The 17304-nt window shown below is 31.8% G+C and overlaps 1 protein-coding gene across 1 annotated transcript in view; it reads left to right on the forward strand.

Annotated features, from left to right (window-relative positions):
- Positions 1 to 7895: 7895 nt before the first annotated feature.
- The window catches only part of LOC147801934 (uncharacterized), a 38498-nt gene continuing 29089 nt past the window's right edge, over positions 7896 to 17304 (forward strand). The window contains exons 1-2 of the mRNA XM_087154536.1: positions 7896 to 8045; positions 14495 to 14609. Of these exons, the coding sequence (XP_087010662.1) occupies positions 14503 to 14609 (107 nt within the window). The 5' untranslated portion in view covers positions 7896 to 8045; positions 14495 to 14502. The remainder of the gene's footprint in view (positions 8046 to 14494; positions 14610 to 17304) is intronic.

Below are 17304 nucleotides of genomic sequence, written 5' to 3' on the forward strand. Positions count from 1 at the left end.
ACATTTAGGATAATTAAAGGGAAAAAAAAGCCTTTATTATAAATTAGAAAAAAAGATCTAAATTTTGCAAAAAAGAAAAATTAGAAGTGAACGAGTGATACAACGGAAATCTCGAAGCAGAGTGACCCAAATAAAGAAATACGAACAAGACCTTATTAGCAGTCTTAGAAATTTTTTGTTCCAAGCAATTTATGACCAGAAATCAAACAAAGGGGTGTTTCTGTGGATATCCGATATTTCCGGAAGTAAGGACAAAAAGAGTCCAAGCTAAAAACTAAGAAAGAAGCTAAAAACTTTTTCCAACAGTGTGAAGTGAGGCAGCTATTTGACAATTCTGTGGGTAGTACCTACGACAGCAGGAATGTTTATATCAGTTTTATTGCTCTTTTGGTTAGAAAAGTGAAGACAATTATTTTAAATTTGTAAGCACTACGATTAAATTTTGAAAACCGTCCGCCAATGTGAAAAAGAAAAAAAAGATGTATTTTAGGTTTCAGAGGGCCCCAACTCCGGATAAAACTTTAAAAAAGAAGAAAAAAAAGGGGAAGGAGGGGCCTTGCCATCTCGGGGCCCCAAGCTACAGCTTACTTAGCTTATACGTAAATCCGGGCTTGCATATTGTGGACCCACTAATTTGTTGATAATTATGTCCTTTGGTAAGGTAGCATAGAGTATACTACAATATAGTAACTGGTCGAGTGTGAAAATTATAGGTTAATATTACGAGGGTTGCTATTTATATTTCTGGCCTTGGCAACAGTAAGTGTTGCTAGGCGACCGCAGACGATTTTAAACAAAAGTTTGATATTTTTAAACATAAATTCAGTAGACGATTTACCATTATAGCTTTATTTGTGTTGTTGACAGTAAATTGAAAAGTTCTTCTCTTTCAAAAAATGGAATTGAATCGTGAACATTTTCGTGCCATTATTTTTAATAACTTTCGACGTGGATTGTCAAGACAAGAATGCTTCGATGAACTTAATTCTTTATTCAGCGATAAAGCGCCATCCTACAGCACTGTAAAAAATTGGTATAACGAATTTAATCGTGGTCGATGTTCGATCCAGGACGAATCCCGTGCAGGTCGTCCAAAATCCGTTGTTGTGCCAGAAAAGATCGATGCTGTGCGTGAACTGATAAAGCAAGATCGTCATGTGACATACCGTGAGATAGAGGCGTCTTTGGACATTAGTATGACTAGCATCAATAAAATATTGCATGAGCATTTGAGCGCAAAAAAAATTTGTTCGCGTTGGATCCCGCATAATCTGACAAACGCTCAAAAAAAGGCTCGCGTCGAATGGTGCAAGGAAATGTTGGAAAAATACGTTCAAGGTACATTAAAGGCTGTGTATAACATCTACACAGGTGACGAATCATGGATCTATGCATATGAGCCGGAAACAAAACAGCAATCAACTGTATGGGTCTTCCAAGACGAGGAAAAACCAACAAAAGTTGTTCGAGGAAGAAGCACATCGAAACAAATGATTGCCTGTTTCTTCGGCATTAACGGTCAACAGTGGCGTTAGAGCAACGCAGGACGGTCAATTCTGAATGGTACACGACCATTTGTTTGCCAGAAGTCATTGGAGAAATTCGAAAAAAGCAGAAGAACAGGCGAATCATTCTTCATCATGACAATGCGAGCTCTCACACATCGACTCAAACAAAGGCATTTCTGACGGAGCGAAAGATCGAACTGATGGGTCATCCGCCGTACAGCCCTGATTTGGCACCCAATGACTTCTTCTTATTCCCACATCAAAAATAAATTACGTGGACAACGATTTTCGACCCCCGAAGAAGCGGTTGATGCATTCATTTATTTACACAATAAATAAAAATTTACAAGATTATTTGAATGAGCAAATAAATATTTTCACCACAAATCCACCTCTATTTTTTTTCGCTTTTTTTGTTTGCTTTCTCTCCAGAATACAAGAAGCAGCGACGTCTAAATTACGAAAATACGAGCTATCCGGCCGACGGATAAAAAATACGGAAAATCTTATTTTCTATGCGTGAAATCGGAGAAAATAGCTAATATAAGTAAACATGCGGAAGGATTAGCAGCAAGGACGTAGTTTGAATTTTCTGTTTTTCTTTGAAAATCGTAAATAAATATAATAATTTAACTTCAACGACTGAATTTTTTTTAAAAAAAAAAACGTAATATTTATAAATAAATAAATAAAAAAAAACGAAACTTTTAGAGAATCTGAGTTTTTGATAAAAAGGCTGAAATTCGAGAGACAAAAGCGAAAAAAATCTCATCCCTGTATAAAGGTCAACCAGTTTTATCCCAAGGATGATTTTTAGAGAAACTTCAGAGGGAGGAATGAGGACTTCAATAATTTCGCTCCGCGGAAAATTAAATTCCTCATAAATTATTTTAACTTGTGCAAAAAAACATTTCGCCGGAAATTAGCGGGAAAAATGGAAAAATCTGAGAAAAAGCGGAATTCTGCGAATCCGCGGAAGAATCTCATCCCTGTTATAAGAATGAATATAGTTCGGCTTTACCCTGTCCCGCCCCCATTTCGGGGCATCCAGGGAATACTGTTGAAGGATCGGTTTAGGCCAGATCCTCCATTCTGTTTTCAAAAAGTCTTTTAAAAATCTCTTCAATTCCTTTGTTTAGTTTCTTTTGGTTCCAGTTTCTTTTAATGGTATCAAAGTTGAAATTTCTCGGGAAAAATTTAATTCTTAAATCATCATAAACAGGACAAACAGTAAGTACGTGTTCGATATCTTCATAAGTTTTACAAACTTTGCAGTTCGGGTCTTTCCCGAACAATTTTGACTGATAACTACCTTGAGCTCCATGGTCAGTTAGAAATTGATTGATATACAAGTTAGAGTAGATTTTTCGATTGCTGTCTTTTGGGATATAATATATATATATGAATACATAAAGGATGAATATATAAAGAATGAATAGGTAATTTTTTTTAAAAAAAATTTAATAAGCCACAATAAAGGAACCTTACCTTGCTACAATGAAGAAATCTCCCTGTGCAATTGATGAGCCTGTTATTCTGCTAGCACTCATTCGCCTCAAATAACAATGCCGCCTATAGGTCATTGAGTTCGCGAATACTATATTATAATATTTGGTCGGGTTTGAAAATTATAAGTTAATATAAAGGGAAGATATAGGTCATTTATAAATAAAATACATGAACAACAATTTTTCTATTTTAATGATATTATACGGGCCTAAAAAAGAAACAAATAATAATTTTAAGAAAATAAAATCTTCTATTAACGCTAGAATATTGTAAAATAAATAAAAATCACATTTATTTTTATTAGATATAAATTTTACTCATTGACCATAACCGTGGTTCGAACCTCCGATCAAGCACTTCTAGTAACTGCAAACTGATTTGTTTTGCACGTTAATTCAATCAATTCGATTTTCAACTCAACTGGTTAAAGATTCTTCGTACTGTCGGACTAAGATTGGAAGGTTTTCACCATTAAGGACAGGATCAAGGATAGCATTAAGGACAACAAAACCTTTCTACGAATCTTCCGTACAGCTCATAAGTTAAAAACTTGGCACTGAACAACGAATAATTTATGAGAATTATGGGCATAGCTTGAAAGGAGTGTTTAAAAAAATAAACATGGCTCAAAACGTGGTTTTAAAAAGAGATCTAGCATTTGGTTTTGTTTTTTAAATTTCTCTAAAAATTTATCTTTTTAAAAGAATAAACGAGTGAACCCTCATGAATTAATCGACCATTTATTTTAATCCTTTTGGTCCGAAATTTCCAGAAGAATACCAAAGTTAAGCATCCCTGACTGCTGTCAATAAGAACGTGTGACCACTTTCTTCATCCTGCTTAGGAACCGAGGGTGCGCGGTATCTCTTTAAAGTGTTCGACTTCGCGAGCAGGCTACGAAAATGGAAGAGAATTGTGAAGGCGGATCATCCTCAGGGATGTTCACCAGAACGTTGCTAATAACCCATTGTGAACCGTGTTAGCTCCAGGGGATAGAGCATTCACTTTCCAATGAGATGAACCGGGTTCGAATCCAAGCGATAACAGATCGATTCGAATTCTGCACTCGGCTTCCACTGACCACAGAGCTAACGTAAAATATCTTCAATGGTAGACGGATTATGAGACTTCCCTTGTCGTCAGGCTAACCGTGGGAGGTTTTAATGGTTTTCCTCTCCACATAACGCAAATGCAGGTTGGTTTTACAGAAAGTCACCCACGAAGGCAAAATTTCTTCCTATGCTTGATCCAGGAGTCCATCGCTTAGTGTGCTGAACATGAAAAGATTAGGCCCAACATGGAGCTCCAAACTGTTCAGACATTGCTACTCGTAACACAAAAGTTAAATCGGTTTTCATCTTAAGAGGAAGCGATACCACGGGAGAAACTTTTCATTGTAAAATCTCTTCCACCTTCATAAAGGATTTTGAATATAAACTATCGAAAAATTGAAATCAGGAAAAATAGTTTCAAATACTGAAATGAAAATTTCAAAATATCAGAAAATAGAAACTTTGTGAGAGGATAACTTAGGAACACTCTACAGGGAAGTTGCCTTCCAATAATTGATTGCATTTTTATTTTTTCAAAATTTTTTTTTTAAGCAATTAAAATTTTTTGACTAACTTAAGGTGTGCCGGAACTCACGTTTTCTTTGCTTGAATTTACACTGGCTTAAGAAATTAAGAGAATTTGCAGACGATTATCTTCAGAACTACAGAACCGATTTTAATGAAATGTGCTTACTTTGATGCAATACAAGACAAATAACTAGTTAACAATTGTTATACACATGCATGATCGTGCGTTATACTCGTTGGAAGGTATGAAATAGCGGAATAAACAAAGAAAATGGGTCTCTTACAGGCGTGATTTCATACTTGAAAAAAGGCAGTTTATTATTGTCGTGTGGCAATTTCATACCTTCCGACTCCAACGAGTGCACGATCATCATGCGTGTGTATTAAAATTGTGTTATTTGTTTTGTATTGTATATACATATCAAATCCGTTCAGTAGTTCTAGAGATAATTGTCTGAAAATTCTCTTAATTTCTAACACCAGTGTAGTTAAGGAGGTAGTACTAAACTTGCGAAGAAATGTTACTCCTCTTAAGAGATGTTCTGTTATAAATAAACAATTTTATATAGAATTGAAATGTTCAGAATACAAATTTTTCATTTTAATAAAAAATGTTTTTCCAATGCTGAATCGATAATATTTTTTTCACTTTTCCATCAAAATAAAAGAGACAAGATATACCTATAAAGTACACATTAAGAAAATTAAGAATTTGACTAGCGCATTTAAAGAATCACATTACTTTCGGTAGGAACATTCCATTAATTTATAAAAATTGCGAATTGCAGTTCATTAATTTCTACGCTTCATTTCTAGTTTAATTTTTTGAAGAAAAAAATTAAATTATTGGGAAAATAAACTGTAAAACAAATAGCAACAGTTAAACGATTAACTTCTCAAAAGTTTAAACAAAATTGGAGCGGGCCCCAATAGCTCTGTGTCACTGAACAGGCCCTTCGCCGGAAACGTTTTATCTGTAATAAACCCAGCAATTCCGACCCCGAAATGATTATACTTAGTGTTTAGTGCAGGGATGGGCAAACTACGGCCCGCGGGCCAACTGTGGCCCGCCGGAAGGTTTTATCCGGCCCGCGGATATAATTTTAATTTGCCGATCAGTGGCAATATACATAAACAATATACATTCATTTTCTTGTCAACTATTTAAAATTATTTCTGTTTTTCCTTTTTTAACAAAGTACTGATGACTTTTTTACTTTCTCTATTTTTGTTCTACAAAACATAAATTGATGGAAATAGTTAGCACAGACAGCTTCAATTGGTAAAATGTTGAAAGCAGAAGTTCTTCATAGAATAGTCTTAGATTGGCTCTAACTAGCGTTTGTCTTTCTCGAGGAATCTAATATAGGTAAATTGCACTTCACATTTGGCAGACTACGCATTTTAAGATCCAACGAGCGGACAATCTAACAATCATCTGAAGCAGTTGTTTCTAAATATGCCAAAGTTTTACAAATCATTACCAAAAGCTAGTTTCCAAAATTTAATATTTCATGCCCAGAAAATCAGCTCTATGTTTGCTTAATTTTATATATGTAAACAAGAGTTTTCAACTTTGGACCTTAGAAAGAATCATTTCAGAAGTGGACTAACAGAAAAGGATTTAGCCTTGTTCCGTAAAATAGGCACATCTCGCTTCGAACCTTAATATTCGCTTTTTTTTTTTAAATTTTGAAAATTTTATTTGTCCCACCAAACATTTTTTTTTCTCGATTTTTGGCCCTCGACCAAAAAAGTTTGCCCATCCCTGGTTTAGTGGATAGATCGCTGGCCTCTCAATGAGGTGCCCCGGGTTCGATCCCAACGATACCTGGTTGATTTGAATTCCGCATCCGTCTCACACTAACCCCACTACTGACTTAAAAATATTTTCAGTGGTAGACGGATCACGAGTTAGAGTCCCCTTTTCATTAGGGCTAACCGAGGAAAGTTTTCCTGGCTTTCCTTTACATGTAACGCAAATGTGGGTTAGTTGCATCAAAATGTCCTCCACGAAAACAAATTTCTTCCAATAAATGATCCAGAAGTTCCCTTGTCTTCTGGATTGGGTTCAAAATTACAAGGCCACGGAGTTGAACATTAGTAGTCGTAAACCCTAAATTGGGTCGGCTGTTCAACGACTGTTATAAAATAAATAAAGAAATGAAGTATACTTAGTGTTTAATACGCGGTGGATAAGGGTATAGAGCATTCACCTACCAGTGAGGTGACCCAGGTTCGAATACCAGTGGTGGCTGCTTGATATAAATTCTGCTCTCGGCTTGTACCAACCACAGTGCTGAGGTAAAAAATATTCCCACTAATAGATGGTTCGCGAGTTGGAATCCTCTTGCCGTCAGGTTTACCATGGGAGGTTTTCGTAGTTTTTTTCGCCATGTGAAGAAATTGAGGATAGGTAGAGTTCCATTAAAAATGCACCAACGAAGGCTAGTTTATCCCAATGCTTGATCCTGGTGTTCCCTTGTCTTTTGGGTTGGGACCAAAATTACGAAATATTACATATTATGTACATAATCATAATATGCTTAGTGTTTAAAAAAGTAATTCCTCTCTTAGTTGTTAAATTTGGGTTGAATATTGATTTTTTTCTTCAATTTTTTTAAACATATTTCTTTGATCTGTGTCCAGAACAAAAAGTTCACTGACTGCAGGCATATTTGAAGCTCAACACCGTAATTTCATATTAAATTAAATTGACAGTTCATTTTCAAGAAAAGCCATTTCTGTCCTGCATATCATTTAAAATACGCAGAACATTTTTCTTCAAACATTTATTAAAATCTTAAAGACTTATAAGTGCTTGTATTTTGTAATTGTTTATTTTTTTTATTAGTGATATGAATTTAAATGATTATGAATTGTGATTAGGAATTTAATTTATTAATGTTTACGAAAAATTTTTATTAATGATTATGAATTATGATGAATTTAAAGTAAATAGGAAAAAAACTCTACTTTAAAGTGGTTATAATCTGGAGAAACTTTACACAAAAACCCAAATGCAGTAAATAACAGTTTTTAAACACTTTCAGAAAAAACTAAAATATGCATGAAAGTTTCGAATTTTCAGCGTTTTCTCTAAAAGATTTGTTACGACAGTACTGTTTAAAATCAATGCAAAGAATAGATTTAAAAAAATATATATATATGTAAAATGTGTCCGAATTTAGAGTTTTACAAGTTAAGTAAAAAGTAATCGCTTTTTTATCTGATTTCGCCAATTTGTATGCAAACATAGCCAACTGGCTGAGATTTGGCTTCGTCATACTTAATCTGGTAACCCTTCAAATTGTTTTAAACATTCGCAATTTTATTTCACTCTGTTTGATAAAACTTTAACTTGAGCTTGCTTTCTGCTTTATATTAGCCTTGCACTATACATTTAAGAAATCTTTGATTTCGACTGTTTGATCCATATATTCTTACTGTAAGTACATTTTATCTTAAAGTGCAAATTATTGTATTTTTATATACAGAAAATTACTTTAATTCTTATTTCTTAAAAATTTTTTTAATGTTGCCTGTTGAAATATTTTTCGAAAAATGCCTTTTATGATTAATATCAATTATATATATGTATGTAAGCCATTTTTTACCTAGCTCTAATTTCAACGAGAGCTTAGTACTGGTAGAACGAGTTTTTCTTTTTTAAGAGTTTTCTTTTGAAGTTTTTCTTTTTTAAGTACAATCAAAAAGTGCTTGCTAGAGTTTGAATTTTAACTCTAAGGTTCACTGCTATCTCTAAGAGATTGTATTGTCTGACATAATAAAAAATTAAGAGGGAGAATATGGCTCTATAGTGTCATTTAGTATCTAAAAGGTGTTATTGCCATATAGAAATAATGATAAGAAATAATATGGCTCTTCAGTGTCGTTCAGTACAGAAATGTTGCATAAATTTAATTCTCATTTTAATTAGTTAGATTAAAGAGTAAAATCAACGTCATTTTATTTTAGTATTCTGTAATTTATGAAACAAATTAAAATATAGTTTTAATAGTTATAAGATTTTTAATTTAGGTCTATACAAAATAAACTTAATTTTAACACGGCAATAAATAAACAAATAAATAAAATCCAAATATAATAAATTCTGCTATTCTGCTGTAGCATGTTTAAAAATATTTATTGTGAAAAATGAAATATGTAATATTATGATTTTTTTTTTTTTTTGTATTCATATGATGGAAACTAATAAAATTAGCTGAATTACAGTGTTTTGAATTTTGTACGTTCTGAATAGTTATCAGAGAAATATAAACTATTATTGGTGAATTTATTTTATTTTTGAATGGAAAAACTGGAAATTTTCATGTGTCTTCATCATGTGTCATGAATCTTCAAGTGTCATAATTTTTTCTACTCTTTAAACAATTCTAAGCTAAATAAAAGAAAAACAAAATACATTTGATAGCAAAGAAATCGTATCTTCCACCAATATATTTTAATACTTAATTTTCTCTCCTAATGAAAAAGCTAAAGAAAACTCAAATCTGAAATTCAGTAAGCAAACAATTTTAATAGTTTTAGACAGGATGATTCTAAAGCAGGGGTGTCAAACTCAAAAGCCAACTTGGGCCAAATAAACGATGCTTAACTTCAGGTGAGCCGCAAAAAAAATTCAATGTTCATAGAAACAAATATTTTTATTTTGAATTGTAATAAACATATATGAAGTTAAATTATTGTTTGCGTCCTGATACTTGACATCTCTTCTCTGCTATTATCTTTTCTATTTCGGGAGAAATTTTATTAGCCGAATCTACTTTTAAAATTGACCCAACGTGAGCTTTATTAATACGGTTTCGGACAGGAGATTTATTTCCATTCATAACAGAAAATAATTGCTCTCACTGATAAGTACTTCCAAACTTGGAAATAATGTCATGCGCGAATTTTCGAGTATTTTCAAACCTTGCTGGTAAATATTCATGAAATTTAGGCACACCCACTTCAATGAATTTTGCCTTCAAATTTGAGTCTCAATCACTATCATTTGCATATAACTGGGTACTGAGTCTATATTTATTGAGAAAATCGAAGAAAACAAACAAAATTTGTCTTCCAAAGAATTAAAATCTTTAAACCTTGTTTCAAATTCTGTTCTAAGATTTGAAATTTTTTTCTGCGTATTTTTGATACGATGCAGTATCATCTAAACTAGATTTGTTCTTGTTGCACTTTGGGAAGTGCGTTAAATCTTCATTTTTCAGTTGCTTTTCCCAAAGATATAGTTTACATTTGAATGCTTTTTTTAATTATGTCAAACATGTTTGTAATGATCTGATCCTTGCCTTGTAACAATAAATTTAAATCGGATAAGTGTTTGGTTATATCAACCATATTTGATCGGAGAACAAGCTTGTATCTTCATTTATAGTTTGTAAAAACTTACATATTTTTTCTTTCAAATCCCAGAATTGATTGAGAACCTTGGAGCAAGATAACCAACTTACCTCGCTATAATAGGATAAACCTGATTATGTACTATCTAATTGATAGCTTAGTGTGAAACGGACTCCATTTCAGCCAATTCGAATTTTGCATTTTCGAGCGGACAATTTAAAATGATCCGTATAGTTTACAAATAAAGTATATTATAATTTTATATGCTGGTTTCGTTTCTAATTCACACTTCTATTTTATTTGTACTTTGTTTGGGATATATTGACTGGGCCTCAAAAATGTTCATCTCGGGCCGCATGCGGCGAGTTTGACACCTCTGTTCTAAAGTAATAATGGGTTAGTTGTAATTTAATAAAGAAAAACTGGAACATTAAATCATACTTGTTTTTTTGGTAAGAAGTTCATATTTTTACTGAGAACATCGAAATATTTTGTGTTATTCAATCCTATCTTAACAAAACTAATTCAAGTGATGAACACGTTTCATAATATTTTTGAAAGTTTTTCAAAATAAAAAATGCTGGTAGCAAAATATGTGTTAGTTTGATTTCAGAAAAGTTCCAATTTTAAGGAATGAATATTTTATTTAATAAGCAATCTTGAATAGCCGACCCAATTATTAGTTTACGACTATCAATGATGAACTCCGTAGCCATGTAATTTCATAACCAATCCAGAAGACAAGGAAACTCTTGTATCAAGCGTCGGGACTTGGCGATAGAACTAACCCGCATTTGCGTTTCACGAAACGAAATACCACGGAAACCTCTATCGGTTAGCCCGAAGACAATGAAATTCGAACGAATGATCTATTTTTTGACAGTGCTGCGGTAGATTAAAATCAAGAACAGATATCTCAACGAAATTCTTTTATATTTATTATCCAATTCTGAATATACTTGTTTTTCTTCGGCTTTTGTACATTTTGCAACATAGGGATAAAATAAAGGACTTGAAGCTGTTTTGCTTTGATACTCAAAAAGAATTGTGAAAGAAAAATCTTGTAAACTGTTCGCACTTTCAAATTAATATTCAAGTGTATATGTTTTGAATTTTGTACACAGAAACCAAATATATATTTAGAATTTTGTTCAGAGAAACCAAATATATATTTGGAATTTTGTACAGAGATGAGTTGGATGAACTATTTATTCTAAATTTTAGTTTTCAAATAAGCATGCTAAGTCAGGTTGAAGCAACGTATGCAATAAGTGAGCTCGTTATGTGCAGCAATCGAAGGGAACTACGCAAGCAGTTCTATGAGCTGGCTAGCATTAGCAAGCAGGGCACATAGCATCCTAATATAGCAGTGGTGCCAATCTATTACAACTTAACCGTAGCTGTTACCATTTCATAGTAAAGCTTGCGATTTTACGATTGAATAATAAAAATTACACTTTTTAAGAAATTTCGTATTAATTTGCGTAAAATTAATTTTTTCTTCCTCTTAACTACTAAGAGTTTAAAATTTTGGTGTTCGCAATTAATTCTATGATAATTTTTTTTCTACTCCTTAATCAACTCTAGCAGAACAAATAAATAAAAAAACAAATGATTTGATAGAAAAAAGAGTTTTTAAGGAAGGAAATCTCATCCTTTTTTCTCCCAACAAACTATTAAGAAACTAAAATCTTCTCACCGCATGGAAAAGCAAAAGAACGTAAATATGAAATGCAGTGGGCAGAAATTTTTAGTGGTTTTAATGCGAAATGGCAAAATAATATGGACTAGTTTGAATTTAACCAAAATCTTGACCATTGATTCCATGAAATCAAATTTTTTCATGTTATACCAAAGTCGAAATTTTTGATGGTTTTCTATTGATGGACTAACATAATTTTGAAGGCAACCATCAATAATTTCATCATGAAGCATTTTATTTTTGATGGTGACCAACATAAGTAACCATCACCCCAATTTAAGCATTCGGACTGATTTATGATGTTCCAACGTAAGAATAGCAACTTGTTTTGATGGTTCGTTCATGCTGAACTATCAAAAATTTCCCTCATAGTTTGTTAGAAATCAAATGTTGGAACGATCATGAACCACCATCAAAACAATATAGGAATGATTTATGATGGGCTAAATTGTTCCTGCTGAACCAACCAGAATTCCCATTAAAGAATCAGGGAAATGTATTATCTTCTATGAAAAAAAAAATTTTTTTTTTTAATATGTAATTAGAAGCCCAAATGTTAATATTCTATACCTATATAGAACTAAATAGTACATACACCTTAAAATTGCGCTAATTTTATCGCTAAATGTATATATTTCTGCCTTATTGTATTTCTGATAGATAATTTGGGAAATTGGAACCTCCGTGAGTTTATTTGCGTGTAAATGAAAATAGCTATGAATATTTATTAAGCATAATAATCTAAGTTATAAAATTTCATACAGATACTTTGTCCCCTCTTTGAAAGCAAATATTGAGATGGTGTATAAAAAATAATAGGTTTACTTTTAATTTATTATACTACAATATTGTGTTATTTTGTTGTTTGTATTTTATTGTATTATACTTAATTGAGTTATTTTATTGTATTATTTCAGTTAATTTAAGTTATTGCACGTTTAAATCACTTTTTATGTGACGCAAAACGACGAGCAATTTTTACTTCAGAGATTACAGTGATTTTGTGAGCAGTTTGCTTCTTCGAGCTTTTGTTAATTTGAAAATTTTGCTTTCTCGGGGAAAACTTAAAAAAAAAATGTTTTCCTAAAAATGTTTACAAAATATTGTGAATTTTAGTTATTGTACTTGTTTGAACAAATGCATTTAACATGAAAACAATGGAGTATTTAAAGATCTAACAAAAAAATGTAACTGTAAAAAAAATGTAATAATAGCTTTTAAAAAGTTTCGAAACTTTTAAATTTTTTTACTAGTTTTTCATACATAATTCCATATTTGCTCTCTAAGAGGAAGGGATGACAAAGTTGCGACAAAGTGCTTAAAAACTCATTTTTTTAAAAAGATTTATTCAAAAAAAGAACCATCTTTCATTCTTTCCTTCCAAATACAAAATTAGCTCAATTTTAAATTTTGACAAGTTATGATAAAATAACTGGATTCTGGTGTTTCTTTCCTATTTCAGTATCGAAAATCTGGTAATTTCTGCAGAATTGAATTTTTTCCTATTTTTACATTTTTAGGAAAGATTAAAAATTAATCATTGAAAAAGTTCAGTTTTTTCGTATTTATAACAACATGGTCTTACATTGCGTAAAGAGATACGGTTCCCAGTAGAACACCGAAGTCAAGCATCACTAGGGTTGATCACAACCTGTGGGACAGCAGCGGTATCTGTTCTACCGAAAAATGCTCCCGCGCAGAAGTATTCGGGGCTACTAAGGCAGGAGAGCCGTCTGCAGAGTTTTAAAATTGCGGTGGCATGTCTTCGGATCAACCTCAGGGATGTTTCCCAGACCGTCGCCAATAGCCCATTGTGCAGCTCTAGTGCGACATAAATAAAGTGCCTACCTACGACAACGCGATTTTTCAACGCCCACTATGAGTTGAAGAAAATTAAAGTTTGCAAGTCGAATTTTTCTCCCTAGGATTTCCCCTATACGAATGATCTCAATTTTGATTTCTCATTGCACTGACGAAACGTTAACGCATGTGTCGATTTCGTTTCCACTCGTTATGAAATAATTATTCGCTTTTTTAAAATTTTAATTCAGTTCTATTTATTTTCCTTACTATTTGTTATCTTCATTAATATCGGAAGTTTAACTTTCCACACGTAATTTTATCGTTAGGAGAAATTTATTTCTTCGGTTTTATTCTCTTTGAATTCTTATGTCGCAATTCGAATATTTTTGAAATTTATGAAGTCGAATTGCCATCGCGATTAACAATTCTCATGGTTTAGGACTTTACATGTTTTCCGAATCTTAAATCATATCACCCGATTTACTCACTGCGAATCGCAATTTGATTTCTATATATATATATATATATATATATATATATATATATATATATATATATATATATATATATATATATATATATATATATATATATATATATATATATATATATATATATATATATATATATATATATATATATATATATATATATATATATATATATATATATATATATATATATATATATACCCTCTGCCTTAAATTTCGCTTGATTTCCAAAGAAGGCTTGCTGTCTAGACAAGTGGACAACAAAAACAATTAATTAAAAAATTATCAAATTTTCTATATCATTTTTCTGCTTCTATTCTTTTTATTCAATGATTGAAATATTGTTCAAATCTGTGTCAAAAATATAAATTTTATTAATACGGATTGATATTAATTAAGATAAAATCAACTAATTGTTAATCAGATATTATTTGTTTTCATCATTTCATATTGTCAAAAATTTATTGCGTCATATATTAAATGAATGATCTTAATTAATTTTTTAATTTACTTATGTAGTTTTGACATTTTCAGATTTAAGAATGAAACGAAGTTTCGATGTAGCCGCCGGGGGCTCAAGTGCTCCATCCGGATCAGCGTCTGCTTCAGGCCCTTCTGGTTCTGGACAGGAGGGTCAGAGTAAGAGAAGGTATGTACATTAGAAACCTTGTTCTTAGTTTTAAGGGTTCATATAGTCGATTGGGTACTTATAACTACAATATACCTATTACAATTGAGTATAACTGACTTCCAAGCACTTTTAAGCTTCATTTTACTTTGTATTATAAACGTCATTGAGCAGTCTACCCAATATGGGTTTACGACTACTAATGCTAAACTCCGTAGCCTCCTAATTTTGAACCCAATCCAGAAGACAAGGGAACTTCTGCATCACGTATTGGGGGAAATTTGCCTTCGTGAAGGACTTTGTGAGGGCACTTACTCGCAGTTGCATTACATGGAGAGGAAAATCACGATTAGCCTGATGACAAAAGGACTCTAACCCATGATCCGTCTACCACTGCGGATATTTTACGTCAGCACTGTGGGCAGTGAAAGCCAGAAGCGAAATTCGTATCAACCAGCCATTGCTGGGATTCGATCCCGGCTCGTCTCATTGGATGGCTAACGCTCTATCCACTCTTTTATAATGTATTACGATTATTTTTTTTCCAATCCATAATAATAAGAAAAGGCATGAAACTAATTGTTCTAAACTTAACAATTACTAGCCGAACTGAAATTTCGCCTTGCCCCTACTTCATATTTAAGAAAGCATTAAAGAACATGTAATTGTTATTGCAATAATTATTGCCATTGTTAGTGCAATAGTAATCATGTCAAGTCAACGTAAGGAAGTCTGAAGATTTAAAGATTCCTGTAGGAACACTTTCGTTGGTAAAAAATGAGTGAGTCAGTATTAATGAATGAGTAAGTATCAGTACTACATCTTTATATAATATAAGAAGAAAGTGAAATGATGATACATAGCCAATCACAGAACATTTGCGTTTAGTAACGCACAAAACAGCCAATTAAAATAGAGAACGCATGTGTGTGAAAATGATTTTTATTTTCTTTTGAGTGTCTTATAATGCTGTCAGAGTTTTCCATTGTTGTCCGTGCATTTCTATTGGCTTAAAAATCACTAGGTGCGATCCGGTTTTTCCTCATTCATTACTAATTGCTTTGGTTGTCATCAGCATAAAATTAACAAAAGTCGTAAAGGTATCGTTTTTCTTTAAATATTTTTGTATCCCTAATTTAAAGTTATTTTCCAGTACCGCTATTAATAACGAAAATTTTAAATTATGGTTTTGAACTTATCAAATTTATTTGAACACTATATTGTTATAAGAATATAAATGTTATTTTAAAAAATGATTGCTTCGAAAAATCACTTCTGTTCACCAAGAGATCTAAATGTTTATAATACTAATTGATAGTAATATTTGGACGTGGGAAGTACAGGCGCAAGAGTAAGCAAACAGTGAATAAGTTTAACTTTAGTAGGAAAACTGTTTTTGCCAAGAAAAAACAATTATGGCGAAGCTATCATCGGGGTTGGTGAGCGGTAGCGAAAAGGGGGCTTAGCCCACTAGTATATATATATATATATATATATATATATATATATATATATATATATATATATATATATATATATATATATATATATATATATATATATATATATATATATATATATATACTACTGTACTTTAAAATTGAGGCATGATATTCTAAATGAAAGTAGCTTAAGTTACAACTCAACGTTTCAAAAGATGAAACTTACCCACCAGAATTAAATATTTGATTGCCAATGTTGCGAGAATAATGTTTCATAAAATTTCTACGTCAAAGTGCTAATGCTATAAACATTAGTATTTTTATTTGGTATTATGCGACAACAATGTTTTTTAATCTTAAGTGGTTTGTCTTCTAATATGGAATCTTGTTTTTTCCTATTGACAAGCAAAAAAGTAAACACTTATTAAGCAAAAGCATTCACAAAGTAAAACAAAGTTACTTTTAAGAGTTGCTAAAAAATTTTGAAGAAACTCTATTTTTGATTTTGTACAAATGTTATTTTTTGTCCTTTTTTAAATTTTTTACAAAAGGATTTTTTATTGACATTTTTAAAATTTAATAATTTTTTTTTCTTCTGAAACATTCGATTCCTGTAATTTTGTACACGAAAAGTTGTATAAGTTTTTCAGAATAAATAACTTGTACAAAAAAAAAACTTATACAAACTTATACATTTATACAATACCATGTTTTATCCTAATCCAGGTGAGGGAATTTTAAATCTGAAATAAGTTTTGCTCCCAGATTTTAAAATTAAAATAATTTTTTAAAATGACATTTTTAAACTACTTATTCATCAATACGTACACATTTAAAAATGCTATAGATAACAGAAGGTCACGCTAATGTTGCAACAGACTTCTCGGAGAGTTAAAGTACATCCTTACGATTAAAATTTCACAAAAGCCCATTCCCGGAAATGTTGTACGCGGCTAGGAGCGATTCCCTATAATAACTAACCTGTTTAGAAGCACACGAATAAACAGTTCGTAATAGGGAAAGATCCGTATCGGCGCATGACAACATTTCCGGACATTTTTTAAATGGAATTTTAGTCCAGAAGATGTGCCGCAACTAATAGAAGTTTGTAGCAGGATTTAAGCTACCGTCTGTTATATATAACGTTTTCAATCATGTACAGTGAGCACAAAAAAAAAGGAAAAAAAAAGATATCACCTTGTTCGTTCTAATGATCAGATTTCCACTTTCGTTCTAATGATCAGATTGCCACGTACTAAGTGTCAATCTTAATG

Source organism: Parasteatoda tepidariorum, chromosome 11, assembly GCF_982258835.1.
Source record: "Parasteatoda tepidariorum strain Cologne lab strain chromosome 11, Ptep-v5.0, whole genome shotgun sequence".
Classification (NCBI taxonomy): Eukaryota; Metazoa; Arthropoda; class Arachnida; order Araneae; family Theridiidae; genus Parasteatoda; species Parasteatoda tepidariorum.